This window comes from Protobothrops mucrosquamatus, unplaced genomic scaffold (genome assembly GCF_001527695.2).
Source record: "Protobothrops mucrosquamatus isolate PMUCROS unplaced genomic scaffold, P.Mucros_1.0 scaffold2413, whole genome shotgun sequence".
Classification (NCBI taxonomy): domain Eukaryota; kingdom Metazoa; phylum Chordata; class Lepidosauria; order Squamata; family Viperidae; genus Protobothrops; species Protobothrops mucrosquamatus.
The window spans coordinates 334,514-351,950 of NW_015388485.1; the positions used below are offsets into that span (position 1 = coordinate 334,514).

A 17,437-nucleotide genomic window follows, 5' to 3' on the forward strand; every position below is an offset into this window, starting at 1 on the left:
GAGAATAGAGAATAGAATTTAGAATAGAAGAGAATAGCAGTAGCACTTATATACTGCTTCACGGTGTTTTATAGCCCTCTCTAAGCAGTTTACAGAGTCAGCCTCTTCCTTCCAACAATCTGGATCCTCATTTTACCAAACTGGGAAAGATGGAAGGCTGAGTCAAGAGTCGAGATGCTGGAGTACCACTTGGATATCAAAAGCCACAGTTCTTAGAACGGGGGGGGGGAGATTTTTGAGGGACTACTAGACCAAACCCATGGCTTTTCCTTGTCTTGCTCTGCAGAACCGTGTCGGGGCTATGAGCCAGTTGCAGCACGAAGTCGGGAACATTCTGTGTGATGTGCACTCATGCAACGGAGTAGTCATTGCCGGGTGAGTCTGGGACTGAGAACTCAGAGTACAGCTAGAATTCTTCTCCTGCCTGTAAGGAATTACTTAGCATTTAAACCAAGAGTTAACAGTGGCTTACACTATAATGACAGTTTTTTTAAAAAAAACATAGGGAATCTTACAACTCATGGACACCGACGGGTAACATTTGATTGAGCTCCTGATAGATCGCTAGCTTCATCTTTCTCAACCTTGGCAACTTGGAAGATGGGTGGACTTCAACTCCCAGAATTCCGTCTGGGAGTTGAAGTCTAAATGTCTTTTGGGTTGCCAAGGGTGAGAAACACTGAGCTAGATAGTAAGGTTCATTGTATGCTATTCATGCTTTTGGAATTTGGCATTTCCTCCCCCCCCCCTTTGGCACCTATTTGCAAATTGGAAGCAGCCTGCCAAATAATTATTATAATAATAATAATTCTGAACTTAATTCGCTGGCACGTGAAATTTCCTGCCGTGGCTCCATCGCATACTGCTGGACGGGAGTCATGTAATTCTGGCTGTTTTATCCCCGGCCATTAAAATATATATATATATATATTATTAAGCAGAGACAAACTTATTGCCCTGGCTTTTAAGTAGAAAATGGTTCTGCTGTGAAAGTCATTAACGGCAAAACGATTTTTAATGCCCGAAACAAGGGCTGGCCTCGTGGTTCTAAATATCTCCCTTGTGCTGTGTTTTCTGAGTCATTGAGAGAATTCAGCACTCCTGTAATGGGCCATCATTTCTATTTATCACCACCCCGGCTTTATCTGCAATGCAGGGTTTAAAAGGGTTATTTCGTTTTTTTCGGCCTCTCCATGTCATGAACCTCATTAGCCTCGTTTCTGTGCTAAAAACAGTAGGGAATTTCAAGAATGGATCCCCCCAGGATCATCGCTAATCTCCTTACTCTAGCCCTGATGGGGGCTGTACACGCGGTGTGTTTAAAGGTGGTGGTGGTGGGTGGTGGGGGAGAAGCCTCCCTCCTCTTTCGCAGCTTCACAGTCCCGAAGCCACAACACCAGGCAGCGAAGAGAAGAAGGGGGTGATGTCATCGGAGCTGTGAAATTGGCTCGGGCCTCTCATAAATCAATGTATGGCGTTTAAGAGCAACACTTCATTTTAATGATGCGTTTTTGTGGAGTAGAATTAGAGTCAATTGTCTTGGGTGTGTGTGTATGTGTGTGTTTTCACCCCCCCCCCTTCTTTTTCAAAACCCCTGCCAGCACCAGATTCTGTGAGTGACACCAGGGAAGGAGGCTACTTGAAATAAATGCAGAAAGTAGCCTGTTTGTTTATTTCAGGATAAAATGTGGGAAATGGATTACGCCTTGTGAAAAGCTCAGTTGAGGTTGACCAAGATGTCGTCAAGGTACAGGTACTCCTCCAGGTAGTGACCATTCAAAGTTTTAACAGCCCTGCAAAAAGTGGCTTAACGACTGTTTTTCACACTTACGACCGCACGGTCGCGTGATCAAAATTCCGGTTCATGTTTATGACGGTTGCAGTGTCCCGGGGATCACGTGATCGGGCAAAATCAACCGGAAAGCCAGATTCCTTTAACAGTTAGGTTACTTCCTTAACAGCTGCAGTGAACCACTTAACAGCTGTGGCAAGAGACGTCGTAAGATGGGGCAAGCTCCACTTCGCATTTGTTTCACTTAGCAACATAAATTTGGGGCTCTGTTGTGGTCGTAACTAGAGGACTGCCTGTACATATTCCTCCCCCCCCTTTGAAGGCAATTTTCAGCCCAACTACCCCCAAAGCACCTGAGGGCAGGACAAGAAGCAAAAAGTGCAAGCTAGTTAAAGAGAGATCCAGCCTAAAAGAAAAGAGACATTTGCAGGATCCAATCTGGATCGGTCACCAGGACCGGTGGTTTTGTCTTCCGAGCTTTCGGACTCATGCAGGAGTCCATCTGGTGAGAGAGAGAGATGTTCTCTGAGGATGGAGTCCAGCAGAAATCTGGACAACTCTTGTCCCAGTGACCAGCCCAGATTGGATCCTGCAAGGTCATCCCGAGACGCTTCGAGTTGCCTTCGTTTGCGAAAGCAGAAATTTCCTGATGGTGAGAATAATTGACCGGTGGAACAGTTTCCTTCCCAGAGTTGTGAGTGTTCCATCCCTGAAGGCTTTCAAGAAAAGATTGGACAGCCATTTTCCCAGGATAGAATAAGGTCTCCTGCCTTGGGCAGGGGTGTTGGACTAGAAGACCTCCAAAATCCCTTCCAAGCCTGTGATTCTATGATTCTAAGATGTCTATGGAAATTCTCAGTCATCCAGGTCAATGGTGGTCATTTTATTGACCTTAGAAGGATGGAAGGCTGAGTCAACCTTGAGCCGGTCAGGATCGAACTGCTGGCGGTGGGCAGAATTAGCTTGCAACACTGCATTCTAACCAGTGGGAGGGAGGGAGGGAGGAAGGAAGGAAGAGCAATAGCTTTAGACTTATATACCACTTCACAGTGCTTTACAGCCCTCTCTAAGCAGTTTCCAGAGTCAGCCTCTTGCCCCCAACTATCTGGGTCCTCACTGACCTTGGAAGGACGGAAGGCTGAGTCAACCTTGAACCGGTCAGGATTGAACTGCTGGCGGTGGACAGAGTCAGCCTGCAACGCTGCCTTCTAACCACTGCGCCACCCCTGCAATGTGAGTCAGTTGCCAAGCATCTGGACTCTGATCACATGACCACAGTGCAACGGTTGTAAGTGTGAAAAAGGGTCCTATGTCCTTTTTTTCAGTGTAACTTGGAGCGGTCACAAATGAATTGTCAAGTCAAGAACTACCTGCATGCAGAAGGCATAAATAAAATTCTGGGGCGTTGGGAGAAAATAACAGCTGAACAGGTTGCAGATTTGACAATAGGTGAAATATCACCTGTTTATATTCTACCCTAGGGAATTTGCTAAGCCAGGATGCAGTGGGCATCCTGACATTTGGCGGTTTCAAGGGCATCAGACCATTGGCTGGACGATAAAACCCGCAGCGGCTTTTGTAATCGAAAACCCTGTATTTTGTTTCCAGCGGTAGAAATTGTTAAGTTCTTTGTGGCCCATTCTCGGTTGTGGCCTTCTCCCTCCCAGTTGTCCTTGTGTGGGCTTAAGCCGGTCTGATCCCACAAAGCTCTTTTTATGACCTAATAAGAGATTATTTTAGCAGCGAGAGATGGCGTGACACCTCCAGTGTGGTTGAGCATCGAGAATCAACAGGGCTAATTTTAGAATTCCGTAATGAGAGTCTAGGATCTCGTGGGTATTACAAGTGTTAACTGCCTTGCTTTCTTGATACACACCAAAGCCATCTAGAGTGAACATATTGTACCATTCTTTTCTTTGCTGAAAAAAAACCAGTCCATACCAGGAGTTCTCTCTCTTTTTTTTTTAAAGAGGAAATACAACCCAATCTTGGTTTTTCCTGACTTCGGCTGAGCAGTTATTTGCCCACGATGGAGGAAATTCCGTTGCGTGTTCTCTGTGTAACGTTGCCATTATGCAAAAGGCCTCCTTAATGTAATGATGTCATTACCCAGATGTCATAACACAAATGATATCATTTGTATTTTGAAGTTGCCCTAATGAAGATTTGAGTCAGTGGACCTCGGGAGAATAGTAGATAACACGAACCCCATTAATCAATTAAAATAACATTTCGGTTGCCTTGGATCGGAGGAAGCTGCCATGTAGGTTAGTGGTCTAACTAACCCCGGTTATCCATTCTGATTAGGCAACAGCTGTTCAAAATCTCAGGCTGAAAAGAATTGAAGCTAGTCTTAAACTGGATCTTCTTCTTCTTGTGCCATATCCGTTATCGGACGTTGGTGATCATGTTGGCGATCCTGTTTTTATCAGCAGCCGGACGAAAAAGGGCTGCTGAATTTTGTCCAAACCAGTCCCTGAGATTTTGAAGCCACGATGTTCTTCTTCTGCCTGGACCTCGTTTGCCTTCCATCTTTCCCTGGAGGATTAAATGGAGCATGCCATATTTTTCTGGGTGTCGCATCACATGTCCGAAATATTCTAATTTTCATTTTTTTATTGTTTTGATGACTTCCCTTGGCTTTCCCAGGCGGCTTATCCCCTCCTCGTTTCTGATCTTGTCAACCCAGCTCAGGCGTAACAGCCGCCTGTAAATCCACATTTCAAATGCTTCTAGTCTCTTCAGGTGGCCTTCTGTCTGACCAACTCTCTACTCCATAGAGCAGGATAGGAAAAAAATACAGCATCTGACAAGCCTGGATCTACGCACCACATTAAACCATCCTGTCATTGGTCTATTTCTGTCTTCATTCTCCGCACAACCCCAGTCAACTGCTAATCAGTGCTTGGAGTAATGCAAGTGTGTTCTTAAGCCTTCATACAGTTTTCAGCGGTTTGGTGTGGGGTCTGAACCCATGCACGATAGCCAGTCTGACTTACCTTCTTTTTGTGTGGCAACCAACTGTGGTTTAGCGAATAAGCCACCACAACTTTTTTTTTTTTTAAAAAGTGGCAGGCAGGACTTCACTTTTCGTAGGTCCCTTGCTACGAAGTTATGTGTCTGATTTTGTGCACGGCGTTATCTTGCAAAAAAAGAAGATCGTTGAACGCATACCTGATCATTACCTGTCGGCTGCCTCGTGCATTCATTTTTTTTGCAGCAGAATTGGAGACAGAGGGGGAGAGAAGAAAAAAAAAGAACAAGGATGACATATTTTCATCAAGTGGCTAGACATAGCTGGGGGGTTGGTGGGTGGGTGGAGAAACTCAAGTGAAACAGATCAAAGCCGCTATTCTTTCCAGTCGTCTAAAACTCCGTTGCTTAAAGGCAGGAGAGAGAATTTAAGCTCTAAAGTGGAAGGATGAAAGAGCAACTCAAATTTCAATCTGCAGATACATTTTTTTTCTCCCCCCTCCCTCCCCCCCTCCCCGTTCAACCCTGCCGCACACGCTAATTGCTTGTGATTGGAAAGTGTCCTTGAAAAGCCTCCCTTTTTACAGCGTTTTCTATAGTTTGGGGAGGGGGGGGCGGACCAGGGAGGCAGAAGGTGGCCTTGTATTGTTTTGAAACAGAGGCCCACGTGAGCAGGGACCCTGTTGCTTTAAGCCACTCTGAGGTGGTGCCGTAGGAGGCTGGGGTGTGTGCCGCATTGATTGGGGAGTGAGGTAACCGCAAACATCGCCCGTCTCCAATGAAAACAATCCAAGGTCTGACACTCGAAACAAGCCTCGTTACTGCTGGGCAGAGTGTTCATGATAAACATCCGCTCGCCAGATTGAGGTCTCCAGTGTCGGAGAAGAAGCGAGGAGGCTGTTTAGAAAGCACTTCTCCCTCCATCCTTCATTCAGATCCAGAATTCTCCCTCCATCCCTGGTTCAGGCCAAGACTGTTCTCCCTCCATCCCTCGTACTGTCCTCCATCCATCCATCCTTCATTCATTCATTCATTCAGACCCAGACTATTTGCCCTCTGTCCCTGGTTCAGACCAAGACTGTTCTCCCTTCTCGTTCAAAACCAGACCATTCGCTCTCCATCCCTCCTTCAGACCCAAACATTCTCCCTCCCTCCCTCCCTTGTACTGTTCTCCCTCCCTCCATCCTTCATTCAGATCCAGACTTCTCCCTCCATCCCTTGTTCAGGCCAAGACTGTTCTCCCTCCATCCCTCATACTGTCCTCTCCATCCATCCATCCTTCATTCAGACCCAGGCCCTCTGTCCCTGGTTCAGACCTAGACTGTTCTCCCTTCTCGTTCAAACCCAGACCGTTCGCTCTCCATCCCTCATTCAGACCCAAATATTCTCCCTCCATCCCTTGTTCAAGCCAAGACTGTTCTCCTTCCATCCCTCGTACTGTTCTCCCTCCTTCCATCCCTCATTCAGAACCGGACTGTCCTCCGTCCCTCGTTCAGACTCAGACTGTTCTCCCTCCATCTCTCGTGCTGTTCTCCTTCCCTCCATCCTTCATTCAGACCCCAGACCGTTCTCCCTCCATCCCTCCCCTCGGTGAATGGAGACAGACAAATTGGAGAGGGGAGGTTGCCCTCTCAGCAAGATGAAAGAAAGTTCTCCAGCTGTTTTTTGTTTTTTTTTGGCCTGATGGTAATTTCCACCTTGGGCCCAGCTATTCCGGACCTCTTTGCATATTAATTTGGAGGAAGTCCATGCAAATCTAAAACGGTCCATTGAGTGGGGCTGAGCCTCAGCTGTTTTGCTCCTGGTTTAAATGCTCTGCGGTGTTTAGAACGTGGCCTTTGATGGCCGTGAGAGGAAGGTCTAAAAGGCATCGGGTAAAATACATTTCGCTCCCCGTTCTCTTCGGACTACAATTTAAATAATTACTATTGAGGTGGATTTCTACATTTAGTGCCGCTTCAGCTAAGGCCTTGCTGGGGGCCACTTTTTCAAAAGCTGGGGAGAAAATGGACACTTAAATTAAATGCATTCAATATGGTTGATGCGATTATTCCCCGTGAATGTATTTTCTTATATTAAAAATTAAAATTTAGTAGCAGCTTCTGGTGGCCTTATCAGAGCTGTTTTGGGGACCGGTGACTCTGCACATCCGGACATGTACCTGTCTAAGGTATGCATGTATATTTAGGGTTGTGTCCTATGTTTTGTTCAGGAGCTCCAGGTGATATATATCAAGGCTTTTCAACCAGTGGTACGGGTACCACCTGTGGTACATTGGCACCTGGCAGGTGGTACGCCACCATCCTAGAAAAGTGGTAGCAGGGGAGGGGAATGAGCTGAACCGGTGGCAGCACCGCACAAGCCTGAGCGAGAGATGGCTGGAGCTGCAGGGTTGTCAGGGCTCAGCGGAAGCGCCAGAATCAGCGCCAGGCTCCAACTGGAGCTCGGCGCTGATCCTGGCACTTCTGAGCCCAGAAGAAGCTGGAATGTTGCAGCATCTCCAGGGTCTTGTGATTTACATTCAGATGCTTGGCAACCGATTCATATTTATGATGGTCACAGTGTCCCAGGGTCATGTGAAGGGACCAAAACCTGCTGCAACCACCCACAGATGGGGGGGAATAAAAACCAAACACCCCCCACCCCACCCCCGCTGCCAATCCTCAACAGAAATGCTTACAACAATGGAAACCTCGGATAGGAGGAAGAGCGCCGCCGGGCGGGCAGGCAGGTATCTTGCTCGGCTGTGGCTTGGGGGGCACTTTTTTCAGGGCCATTGTAACTTCGAACAGTCACTAAGCAAACTGTTGTAAGTCGAGGACTACCTGTACTTCATCACTTTTTTTCTTTTCTTATTTATGGGTCATCAAGTTTTTGACACCTTGCTAGGCGCCTGGTGGTACTCGGATGTTGCCATATCCTAAAAGTGGTACAAGGGGTGAAAAGGTTGAAAAACCTTGGACTAGAAGACCTCCAAGGTCCCTTCCAGCCCTCCTATTCTAAGCCATCTTTGACTTACATCGCTGCGCATCGTTTCATGTTCTCCGTCTTCGTTTCTGATTGTGGCTCTTCACGCATTTTCCTGGAAAAGAGAGAGAGAGAGAGAGAGAGAGAGAGAAGAAAAATGTATTCTTTTCAGTGTATTTCTGTTCATTTATCTCTCCCCTCAGCCCTTCTCATTTGCAGGCCTCCTCTTCATTAGCAGCAAATATAGATGACATCACCATCACTAAGGGGAGGAGAGGTCAGATTTCAAAGTGCGGTGGGGGAGATAGAAATTGGTTGCCTTTGACGAACGGTCCTCTGCGAAGGAACCGCACAGGTGAACCAGGGTAGGGCTGGGCTAGAGGTTGACCTGTCCTTGAGGGCTGGGTTGATCCAATGGATTTTGTTAAAGGGGGCTTTTAGCAACCCACCTCCCTTCATTTTCAAGCCCACCATTTAAGACATCAAGGCCATTGAGTTTCCGAAGAAGCGGCAATGCTTCACGTTTACAGGACTGCGAAGAGAAATGAACATCGGGGCACCATCTGCAGGAGCTGCGGCTTAAAACTCCCGGAATTCGGCTGCCAATTTTATTTTGATTTGATTCCCCCCCCCCCAATTTTGCCTGTCAATAACGGTCATCCTCTTATTTCTAACATTTCGTGCCTCCCTCTTTTTTCCAGCTTCTTTCTCTCGGCTTCTACTCGGGCGCAAAGGTGGGAATCGCAGGTGGCCGAGAGAACGTTCTAACTTCGAGGGCCCCGATTCCTCTCCGTGGCATGGCTAGCCAAACCTCCCAATAGCTTGTTGGTCTAACTAACCTAGCTTCTCTCTCTCTCTCTCTCCCTTCCAACGGAAAGCAGGTTTGCGAATGGCCGTCGCACGCCAGCGCAGGTGCTCTAAGTTGAGCCCTCGTATTGATCCCTTATTTTCCCGTGCATTTGTCAGCTCGCGTGCGTAATTTAAAGTTGTACTTTGCACCCGCGCTAATTAGACAGCCATCAACGTTGGGGGCCAAAAGCTTACGAACAATGCAACAGCGATAGCCGAGTCTTTAATTGGCAGAGTTAGGATTGTCATTAGGCAGTGATAAGGACATCTGGGGCTCTGGAGAGATTGATTTTGGCGTTGCCACTCGTGCTTTTTTTTGCAGCTTTGTCCCTTTTTCTTTTTATATTGTTGTCTTTTTGGTCGGAGGGGGTAACATCCGAGGAAGTTGCCAGCCTCTTCAGCCCTACTTAGTTGGGCTAACATCCAGCACCTTCCCGCCTCTTACACAATACTTCTTTTGTCGTCTTCTCCGTTCCTCCTCCTCTTTCTGGTCAAAAGAAGAAACCAACGTGGATGCTATCGGGAAGTCAGCGGTTTTACCGTATCTTCATAAGTTAGATCTATCCCAGCTTTTCTTGTTTCAGTTCAACTAGTTTAGTGGAACTAAAGTTTGAATAGCTAAACAAGCCGCCTGTTGCTAAGGATTTAGTTTCCCTTGCTAGACCAAACTGGGAGACCATTTCATTGCTGTTCCCAGCACATCAGAGGTTGAAAACAAAGCTAATTTTATTTCCTTCCTTCCTTCCTTCCTTCCTTCCTTCCTTCCTTCCTTCCTTCCTTCTACTATTTTTACAAACAACTCAGGGCAGCAAACATACCCAACACACCGTCTTCCTGATATTTGCCCCACAACGACAACCCTTTTCAACAACTCTTTTGGCCCAGTTCTTCCATAAATTAGCTGCGAGGTACAAATCAACTTTTTACATGGAGGTCAGATTCATCCCAGCACCGTTCGTAACCTCTTGTTGTCTTCTTGTAGCCTACAAAGAAGTTGTTGATTTCATCTCAAATTGTTCTTTAAATAGGCTGAGTTGAGTTATGGGTTGCCGGGTTCCGGGGAGGGATGTCTGCCCATTTTAAAAGTTGTGGGGGAAAAGTAGCATAATGCGAACTTTCTATGTGTAGGGCCGTTGCTTCCTTAGGCTTCTCCTGCTCTACTGAAGCTGTCCAGGTGGTGTCATGTTGGCCACAGGAATCCCAGTCCTTAGAGAACGAGTTTGCTTCTTAAAATTGAAAACACGAAGCCGAGCATCTGTGCTTCGGGTGTTACTTTTAATGCTCTGCGCTCATTGCAGATTTCGCTTTTGAGAAGGAATGTTCAGTTAGGGATAGAACACAAAAGAGTTTTCCATTCTCCTTAACCACTGTGGCAAGAAAGGTCGTAAAAACGGGGCAAAACTTAACAACCGCCCCATAAATTTTGGGCTGAATTGTGGTTGTCGGGGTCCGCTGTCCTGAAGGTTCCCATCTGAATTTCCTGGCAGGAGCCACAGAAGGGGACGCCCGCCCTCCTTTGCAGATAAGCCCCCCCCCCTGTCTTCTTGGGAAGGAGCTTTGGATCCCAACCAAACCCAGAACTCAAAAGAGGCCTTGACTCCTGCAGCTTTTGGATCCCATGCTCCGCTTTCCGTTCCAGATACACGTCGGGCGATGTGAAGCTGTGGGACACGCGCACCTGGGACTACGCGGCCCCCGTCCTGGAACCGGAACACGGCTCTGGGGAGCCTGGCCCCCGGCCACATGCCTCTTTTGTGAGAATAAACAGTTCCCTGGCTGTGTCGGCGTACGAGGACGGTAAGTTAACAGCAAGCCGGGTCCTAATGTTGTCTTTTAAAAGCTTTCTGGAAATGAAGCAGCTGTGCCCAGCTTTTTTTGCTTTTTTCTTTTTCTTTTTTTCAACCTCCCCTCTCCTTTCTTTTTTTTCCCTTCCTTTCTTCCTGGGAGCAATTCTAACCCTCTCCTGTACACACAAACGCACGTGTGCGCGCTCACGCTCGCTTTTATGTGGGAAAGTTGGCCGATAACCTCCGTTGCATTAGGAGGCCTTGGATGGCGGTGCCCATTCAAACGAGGGCTTTGATTCCTCCTGGAGCTGCTGCTTGGAGGCACGGGTGCCAGGCCTCAGCCCGGCCAAGCTTGTCATGAGCAAACAACTTGTTTTGGCCTGTCTGGTGGGTTTTTTTTTCTTTCTTTCTTTCTTTTCTTAGAGATGTAGGGAAGGAGGGCCAATAAGAGAAAGAGCAAAGCCAGATTATTGCACTAGAGACGTAAATGTATTATTATTAAATTTGTTGGCCACCCACCTTATCCCAGGGTAACTGGGCAGCTTACAATATTAAAAAGACAAAATGATGTAAATACTACAGAAATATAAAAATACAAAATACAATAGCTAAAAGAAGGCCCTCCCCCCCCCAAGTGATTCTCATTTTCAGTTTGTTAGACAGAGAACGTTCAGTAAAATGCTACCCCCAAATGTCATATTTCACAACCATGTCTTTTTCCTTTCCTTTCCTTCTCTATTTCCTTTCTCTATTTCCTTCCCTTCCTTTCCCTTTCCATTCCTTCTCTATTTCCTTTCCTTCCCATTCTATTCCTTTCCTTTCCTTCTCTATTTCCTTTCTCTATTTCCTTCCCTTCCCTTTCTTTTCCTTTCCTTTCCTTCTCTGTTTCCTTTCCTTCTTTGTTTCCTTCCCTTTCTTTTCCTTTCCTTTCCTTCTCTATTTCCTTCCCTTCCCTTCCCATTCTATTCCTTTCCTTTCCTTCTCAATTTCCTTTCTCTATTTCCTTTCCTTCCCTTCATTTTCTTTTCCTTTCCTTCTCTATTTCCTTTCTCTATTTCCTTCCCTTCCCTTTCTTTTCCTTCTCTATTTCCTTCCCTTCCCTTCCCTTTCTTTTCCTTTCCTTTCTCTATTTCCTTCCCTTCCCTTTTTTTCTTTTCCTTTCCTTTCCTTTCCTTCCCTTTCCATTCTATTCCTTTCCTTTCCTTCTCTATTTCCTTCCCTTTCCATTCCTTTCCTTTCTCTTCCCCTCTTCCCATTCTCTTTCCATGGCTGGGGAATTCTGGGAGTTGGAAGCCCACACCTCTCAAAAGGTGTCAAGGGTGAGACGCACTGATCTAGAGGAATATGAATTCCGATCTGATATGCCAAATGGAATGTTCTAATCCCCCAATACCCCATTCAAAGCCTAAACGGGCTATCCTGAATCTACTGTCAACTGATCTGATGTCAAAACATACCTGTTAAGAAACTGCATGCTTGCAATAAGGAAGAAAAAAAAAGGACCGTTCAAAGCTTGCAATTTTTTTCAGTGCCTCTGCTGCTTCCACTGAAAGGAAGGGAGGTGCTCCAGATGTTGTAATCTTGCACCTATCGCAGATAAGTGGATGGCGCACATCTCATAACTGGGATGCGTTGAGTCTCATTTATTTAATTTAACGCAATGTAATTTTCCTTCTTGATTTGCCATCCCAGACCGACGAAACCTAAATTAAGTAATTTTATTTATTTATGGCTTCAATTTATAAGGCTGCTTCAACTCGAAACCGACTCTTAGCAGCACCCAATTAAAAACCAATAAAAAGCGAGAGCAGACCAAATAAGACCTTCGTATAACAGGCTAATGCCCCGTCCTTCCTACACTCAGCGAATGAATTTCCATTTCCATCCCTCTTAGCAATCTCAGCCTGGCGAACGTCCTCAGACCTTCATCCTCTCCGTTTGGTGAAAATGAGCTTCCTGCCATTTTTGAGGTGCAACACACACAGACACTACAGGACATCCTTACAACAGTTTGTTCAGTGGCTGTTCAAAGTTACAACAGCACGGGGGGAAAAGTGCCTTTACGACCGTTTTTCACACTTACGACCGTTGCAGCCTCCCGGGGGTCGCGTGATCAACATTCAGAGGCTTGGCAACCGACTCGTATTTACGACGGTTGCAGTGTCCCCGGGGGGGCATCACCTGATCCCCTTCTGAAAATCAGACATGCCTCCCACTTTCCACCCTCCTGAAACATTTTACCCACAAAAATTGTCCACCTCAAATCTGTGAGAATCGCAGGAAGAGATCTCAACAAACGTACACCCGGAGAAGCCCACGTACATAATTCTCGCTATTTTTCAAAGCAATTATCCTTTTTTCGCTGCTATATGCCCTCTCTCCCCCCCATGTGTCTATGTCTGTGTGTGTCTATATGCCTGTTTTCTTCCTGGGGTGTGTGTGTGTGTGTGTGTTGCTTTTGTAGCGTGTGCCTGGTGAACACAGAAGCCATCTGTTAGCACGAGGAGGCAGTGCCGCCAGTCCCCGCCGTTGAAAAGGGCTCTTAGCGAATGCGTTGACACAACACCCATTTTCTCCCCATTCAGCAGGGCGCAAGCCGCGATGCCCTTGGCAACCGGTCTCCAAGAGGAACCCGTGGGCATTTTTTACGCCTGCCTTCTCCTCACAGCTGACTGGCTGAGCAAAGAGTGCCGTGGATCTCCCCCCCCCTCCCGGTGATGATTTAAATCCGCCTATCCCCGGGCAAGCTCTGTTGTCGAGGAATTGTCAATACTCAACGCCCACGATTGCCTTGCGCCTTAATTCTGGAGCTCTGGATTCCATGGTCTTTTCTGTCTTTTGGGTGCAAACTTTTGCTTCTTAGGGAATGGCAGGGTTGCGGTCAGCTGTCAGCGTGCCGTCTCGCGTGTGCGATGAGTAAGGAGATTTCGGTCAAAACATCTATGGAGATTCTTAGTCCTCCAGGTCATAGTTATCCCAAGAGGCCACTGGACTTTCTTGTTTTTCCTTTGAAGAAGTTTCACTTCTCATCCCAGAAGCTTCTTCTGCTCTGACTGAACGGTGGGGAGTGGAAGGATTTATACTCCTTGTAGACCGCTGGTCATTTGCATCCTTTTAGAGAGCCGTGGAGGCCACCTGGAGGCTTACCTGTGTCTTTAGGGTCACCTGAGTGGTGCAAATGGGTGGGGAGCCTTCATGGCTGTAGGATTTTTTCTGTCCTGGGTCCCTTCCCTGCTGAAGGCAGGCGCAGGAGGTTGGGGATGAGTCTGTGTTAGTCTCAAACTGAAGCGGAAAAATGGTTCCTGTAGTCCACAATGTTTTCTGGAACTCCGTTCATAGTCCCGCGCCATTCGAAGGGTGTTCACCCCCAAGTACATAGCTAAATGTCTATGGAGATTCTCAGCCATCCAGGTCATAGTTATCCCAAAAGTGTTTTTGTCAGGAGGCAACGGGACGTCCTTGAGTTTCGTTTCGCTCCTCATCCCAGAAGCTTCTTCCGCTCGGACTGGATGGTGGAGAAGGGAAGGATTTATACTCCTTGCAGACAGCTGGTCATTTGCATTCTTCTAGAGAGTCGGGGAGGCCACCTGGAGCTTTATCTGGTGACCTGGCAGCCTCAGATAAACCTCCAGCTGGCCTCCACGACTTGATGGCCCCGATCCTGGAAGATCAGCCGCAAAGGAACCGAAGGATGGGTGGAACAGTCTTGCGGTCTGCGCGGCCTCTTCCTCCCCTGCCCGCCCGTCAATCTACACCTGGGAGGCCTTGGCAGCCGAATCCACAATTGTGATGTTTTGAATTCCAACTGACCAGCTTTCTGTATATCTTCTGCCTTGTTTCCCATTGTCAGCACTGGCAGGCATCCAGCTTGCTTTTTTATTTTTTTATTTTTTTTTCCCTACCACTAATTGCCTTCCACGTTGCCTTACCCGAAATGAATCAAATCAAAATGCTTTTCCTGGAGCATTAGAGAAAGCGAGAGAAGAGTTTCTGGTTAATGAGCAGATGCTGCTAATGCAGGAGCCGTCGGGGCCGTGCCAGGGCTCCATCTGCTCCATGCTTGCCTGGGTCTGGCACGCAGCCACGGCCTTGGTGATGTGTGTGTGTGTGTGGGGTGTGTGTGTGTGCATGTGTAGACTGCTTTAATCCTCCCACCCTCGCCCATTCTGCTTTGCACCGTGGAAAGTTTCTGTGCCACGGGAGAGAAGGCTGAACAGAATAGCCCCCCCCTTCCCCTCATTGCTGCATTTGGGTGAACAAAGGCAGGACCCTCTAAATATTGGCATGAAATGAAGTAGAGCCACAGGGGCCTTGGTGCTCTCTGAGTTTGGTTGGTTTTCTTGCAGACGTTTCGTTACCCAACTAGGTAACACCATCAGTGCTAGAGGAGAGTCAGATGTGTGGAGAGGAGGAGGAGGAGGAGAACTTGGTGCCCTCTGAGATTGGCTGTTTCATTACTCAACTAGATAACATCATCAGTGCTAGAGGAGAGGGGGGTTTGTGGAGAGGAGGAGGAGAAGGAGGACAACAATGAGTCCTTGGTGCTCTCTGAGCTTGGTTGTTTTCTTGCAGACGTTTCATTACCCAACTAGGTAACATCATCAGTGCTAGAAGGGAGTGGGGTTTGCAGAGGAGGAGGAGGAGGAGAATTGTGGGTCCTTGGTGCTCTCTGAGGTTGGTGGTTTCCTTGCAGACATTTCACGACCCAACTAGGTAACATCATCAGTGCTAGAGGAGAGTGGGGTTTGTGGAGAGGAGGAGGAGAACAATGAGTCCATGGTGCTCTCTGAGCTTGGTTGTTTTCTTGCAGACATTTCATTAGCTGACTAGGCAACAACATCAGCGCTCATGATGTTATGCTCAGCTCTGATGGTGTCACCTAGTTGGGTAATGAAACGCCAATTCATAACAGCCACGTTGGCTAACAGATAGGAACCGTGTCAGATATTTGGGGATTGCTTAGTTATCTGTCATTGGAGTTGACAGTTCCAGGACATGTAGAACACTAGTCTCGCCATACAGGCGGTTCTCAACTCACAACCATTTATTTAGCAACTGTTTGAAGTGGGGGAAAAAAAGTGACTTACGAGCAGTCACACTCGCACTTAACAATCGTCACAGCATCCCTGTGATCACATGATGAAAATGTGAGCCTTTGGCAATCAGTGTGTATTTCTGAGGGTTGCAGTCTTCCAAGATCATGCGATCACCATTTGTAATCTTCCCAGCTGGCAGGCAAAAAAATCAGGGTAAACCACATTCGCTTAATGACTGTGTGGTTTAACAGAATAATAGAGTTGGAAGGGACCTTGGAGGTCTTCTAGTCCAACCTCCTGTTCAAGCAGGAGACCTTATATACCATTGCAGACAAGTGGTTGTCCAATCTCTTCTGGAAAACCTCCACTATCGGAGCACCCACAACTTCTGGAGGCAGGTTGTTCCACTGGTTAATTGTTCCAACTGTCAGGAAGTTTCTCCTTAGTTCTAGGTTGCTTCTCTCCTTGATGAGTTTCCATCCGTTGCTTCTTGTCCTGCCTTCAGGGGCTTTGGAGAAGAGCTTGACTCCCTCTTCTTTGGGGCAGCCCCTGAGATATTGGAAGACTGCTCTCATGTCACCCCTCGTCCTTCTCTTCATTAAAACTAGACATACCCAATTCCAGCAACCGTTCCTTATATGTTTTAGCCTCCAGTCCCCTGATCATCTTTGTTGCTCTTCTCTGCTCTCTTTCTAGAGTCTCAACATTTTTTTACATCGTGGTGACCAAAACTGGATGCCGTATTCCAAGTGTGGCCTTACCCAGGCCTTGTAGAGTGGTATTAACACTTCACATGATCTTGATTCCATCCCTCTGTTAATGTTAATTTACTTAACAATTACAGTGATTTACTTAACAACCATGGCAGAAAAGGTTGTAAAATCAGGCTGTCTTAACAGCCATTCCGATCCCAGTTCATAAGTTGGGAATTACAAAGAAAGGGTTCCTAAATATCATTAAATGAGCCAGTCTTGTTTTAGTGCATGTTGTAAAAGCAATCGATGAATTTTAAAGCCTGCACACGGTAGCTTTTACTGGGCTCTCCAAGTAAAATTCAGAGTTGAATCAATGGCTGTGGAACAAAGTTGAACGTGCAGGTTTTTTATTTTATTTTTCCAAACTGCTTTGGGCTTCAAAAGTGGGCTTTAAGTGACTCAAGATGCTCTTTTCTTTTTTTTTCTTTTTATAAAAAAAAAAGGAGACGTTAATTTGCTTCCCTGTTGGGCGGCGGCTGTTCCATAGGCATTCTTATTTTCAAAACCAGCTTAGTTGTTATTTACCTTTCAAACAATCAAGAATAATTACCATTAGATCTCGAAGTAAAATTGGAACAGCCCAACTCCAAGCGGCCTTACGACTCCTCTGGGGCAGTTTTACTCGGGCCTTTTGCATGTTGATGGAAGTCTAATTGCAATTTTGGCACCGTGCACACAAAACGAGCCGGCTAATTGTTTAGGCAAATAGATTAATTTAAATATGCATCCCTAATAAAATTTAAAAAAAAAACACAAATACAAAACCGGCTCCGATTGTGCTCGCTCCCTTGATGAGGAGCATAAATATTTAGAGGCAGCGCCATTAGATAGCTCCCGAGATGGCTGGTCCTATTTTGCCATGTGGAAGTGCTTCGCGGGCACCGAAATAATCTTTACCAAAGCGCACATAAATAATCCTCTAAATTTGCTGGGGTGCCATCTCATTATCCTTTTTCTTGGCTTGGCTTTTTCTTTTCAAAAGAGGGAAGAAACGCTTGTGGCCTGGCAGGGGTGCCAATCCAACACTCCCTGATGTGACTTTTTGTAACTTACAAACAACTCTTGACCTCTCTGTATGCAGTCAGGCAAAGACTCTATGCCCTGACTGGTTAACCCATCCTGGATTTCATGCATGAACCTGCATCGTGCAGGTTGGGTTTATTCAATAAACCACGACTTTAAAAGCTCTGGCTTGGTATTATATCCTTTTCTTAATATATATATATATATATACCCCATGGACAACGTTCCTCCAGGCCTTCCTGTCCTCTACCATCT

At 46.7% G+C, this 17,437-nt stretch overlaps 1 protein-coding gene across 1 annotated transcript in view; it reads left to right on the top strand.

Annotated features, from left to right (window-relative positions):
• Positions 1-17,437, top strand: part of FBXW8 (F-box and WD repeat domain containing 8) — a 56,261-nt gene that overhangs the window by 11,159 nt on the left and 27,665 nt on the right. The window contains exons 4-5 of the mRNA XM_015824916.1: positions 287-375; positions 10,221-10,378. Of these exons, the coding sequence (XP_015680402.1) occupies positions 287-375; positions 10,221-10,378 (247 nt within the window). The remainder of the gene's footprint in view (positions 1-286; positions 376-10,220; positions 10,379-17,437) is intronic.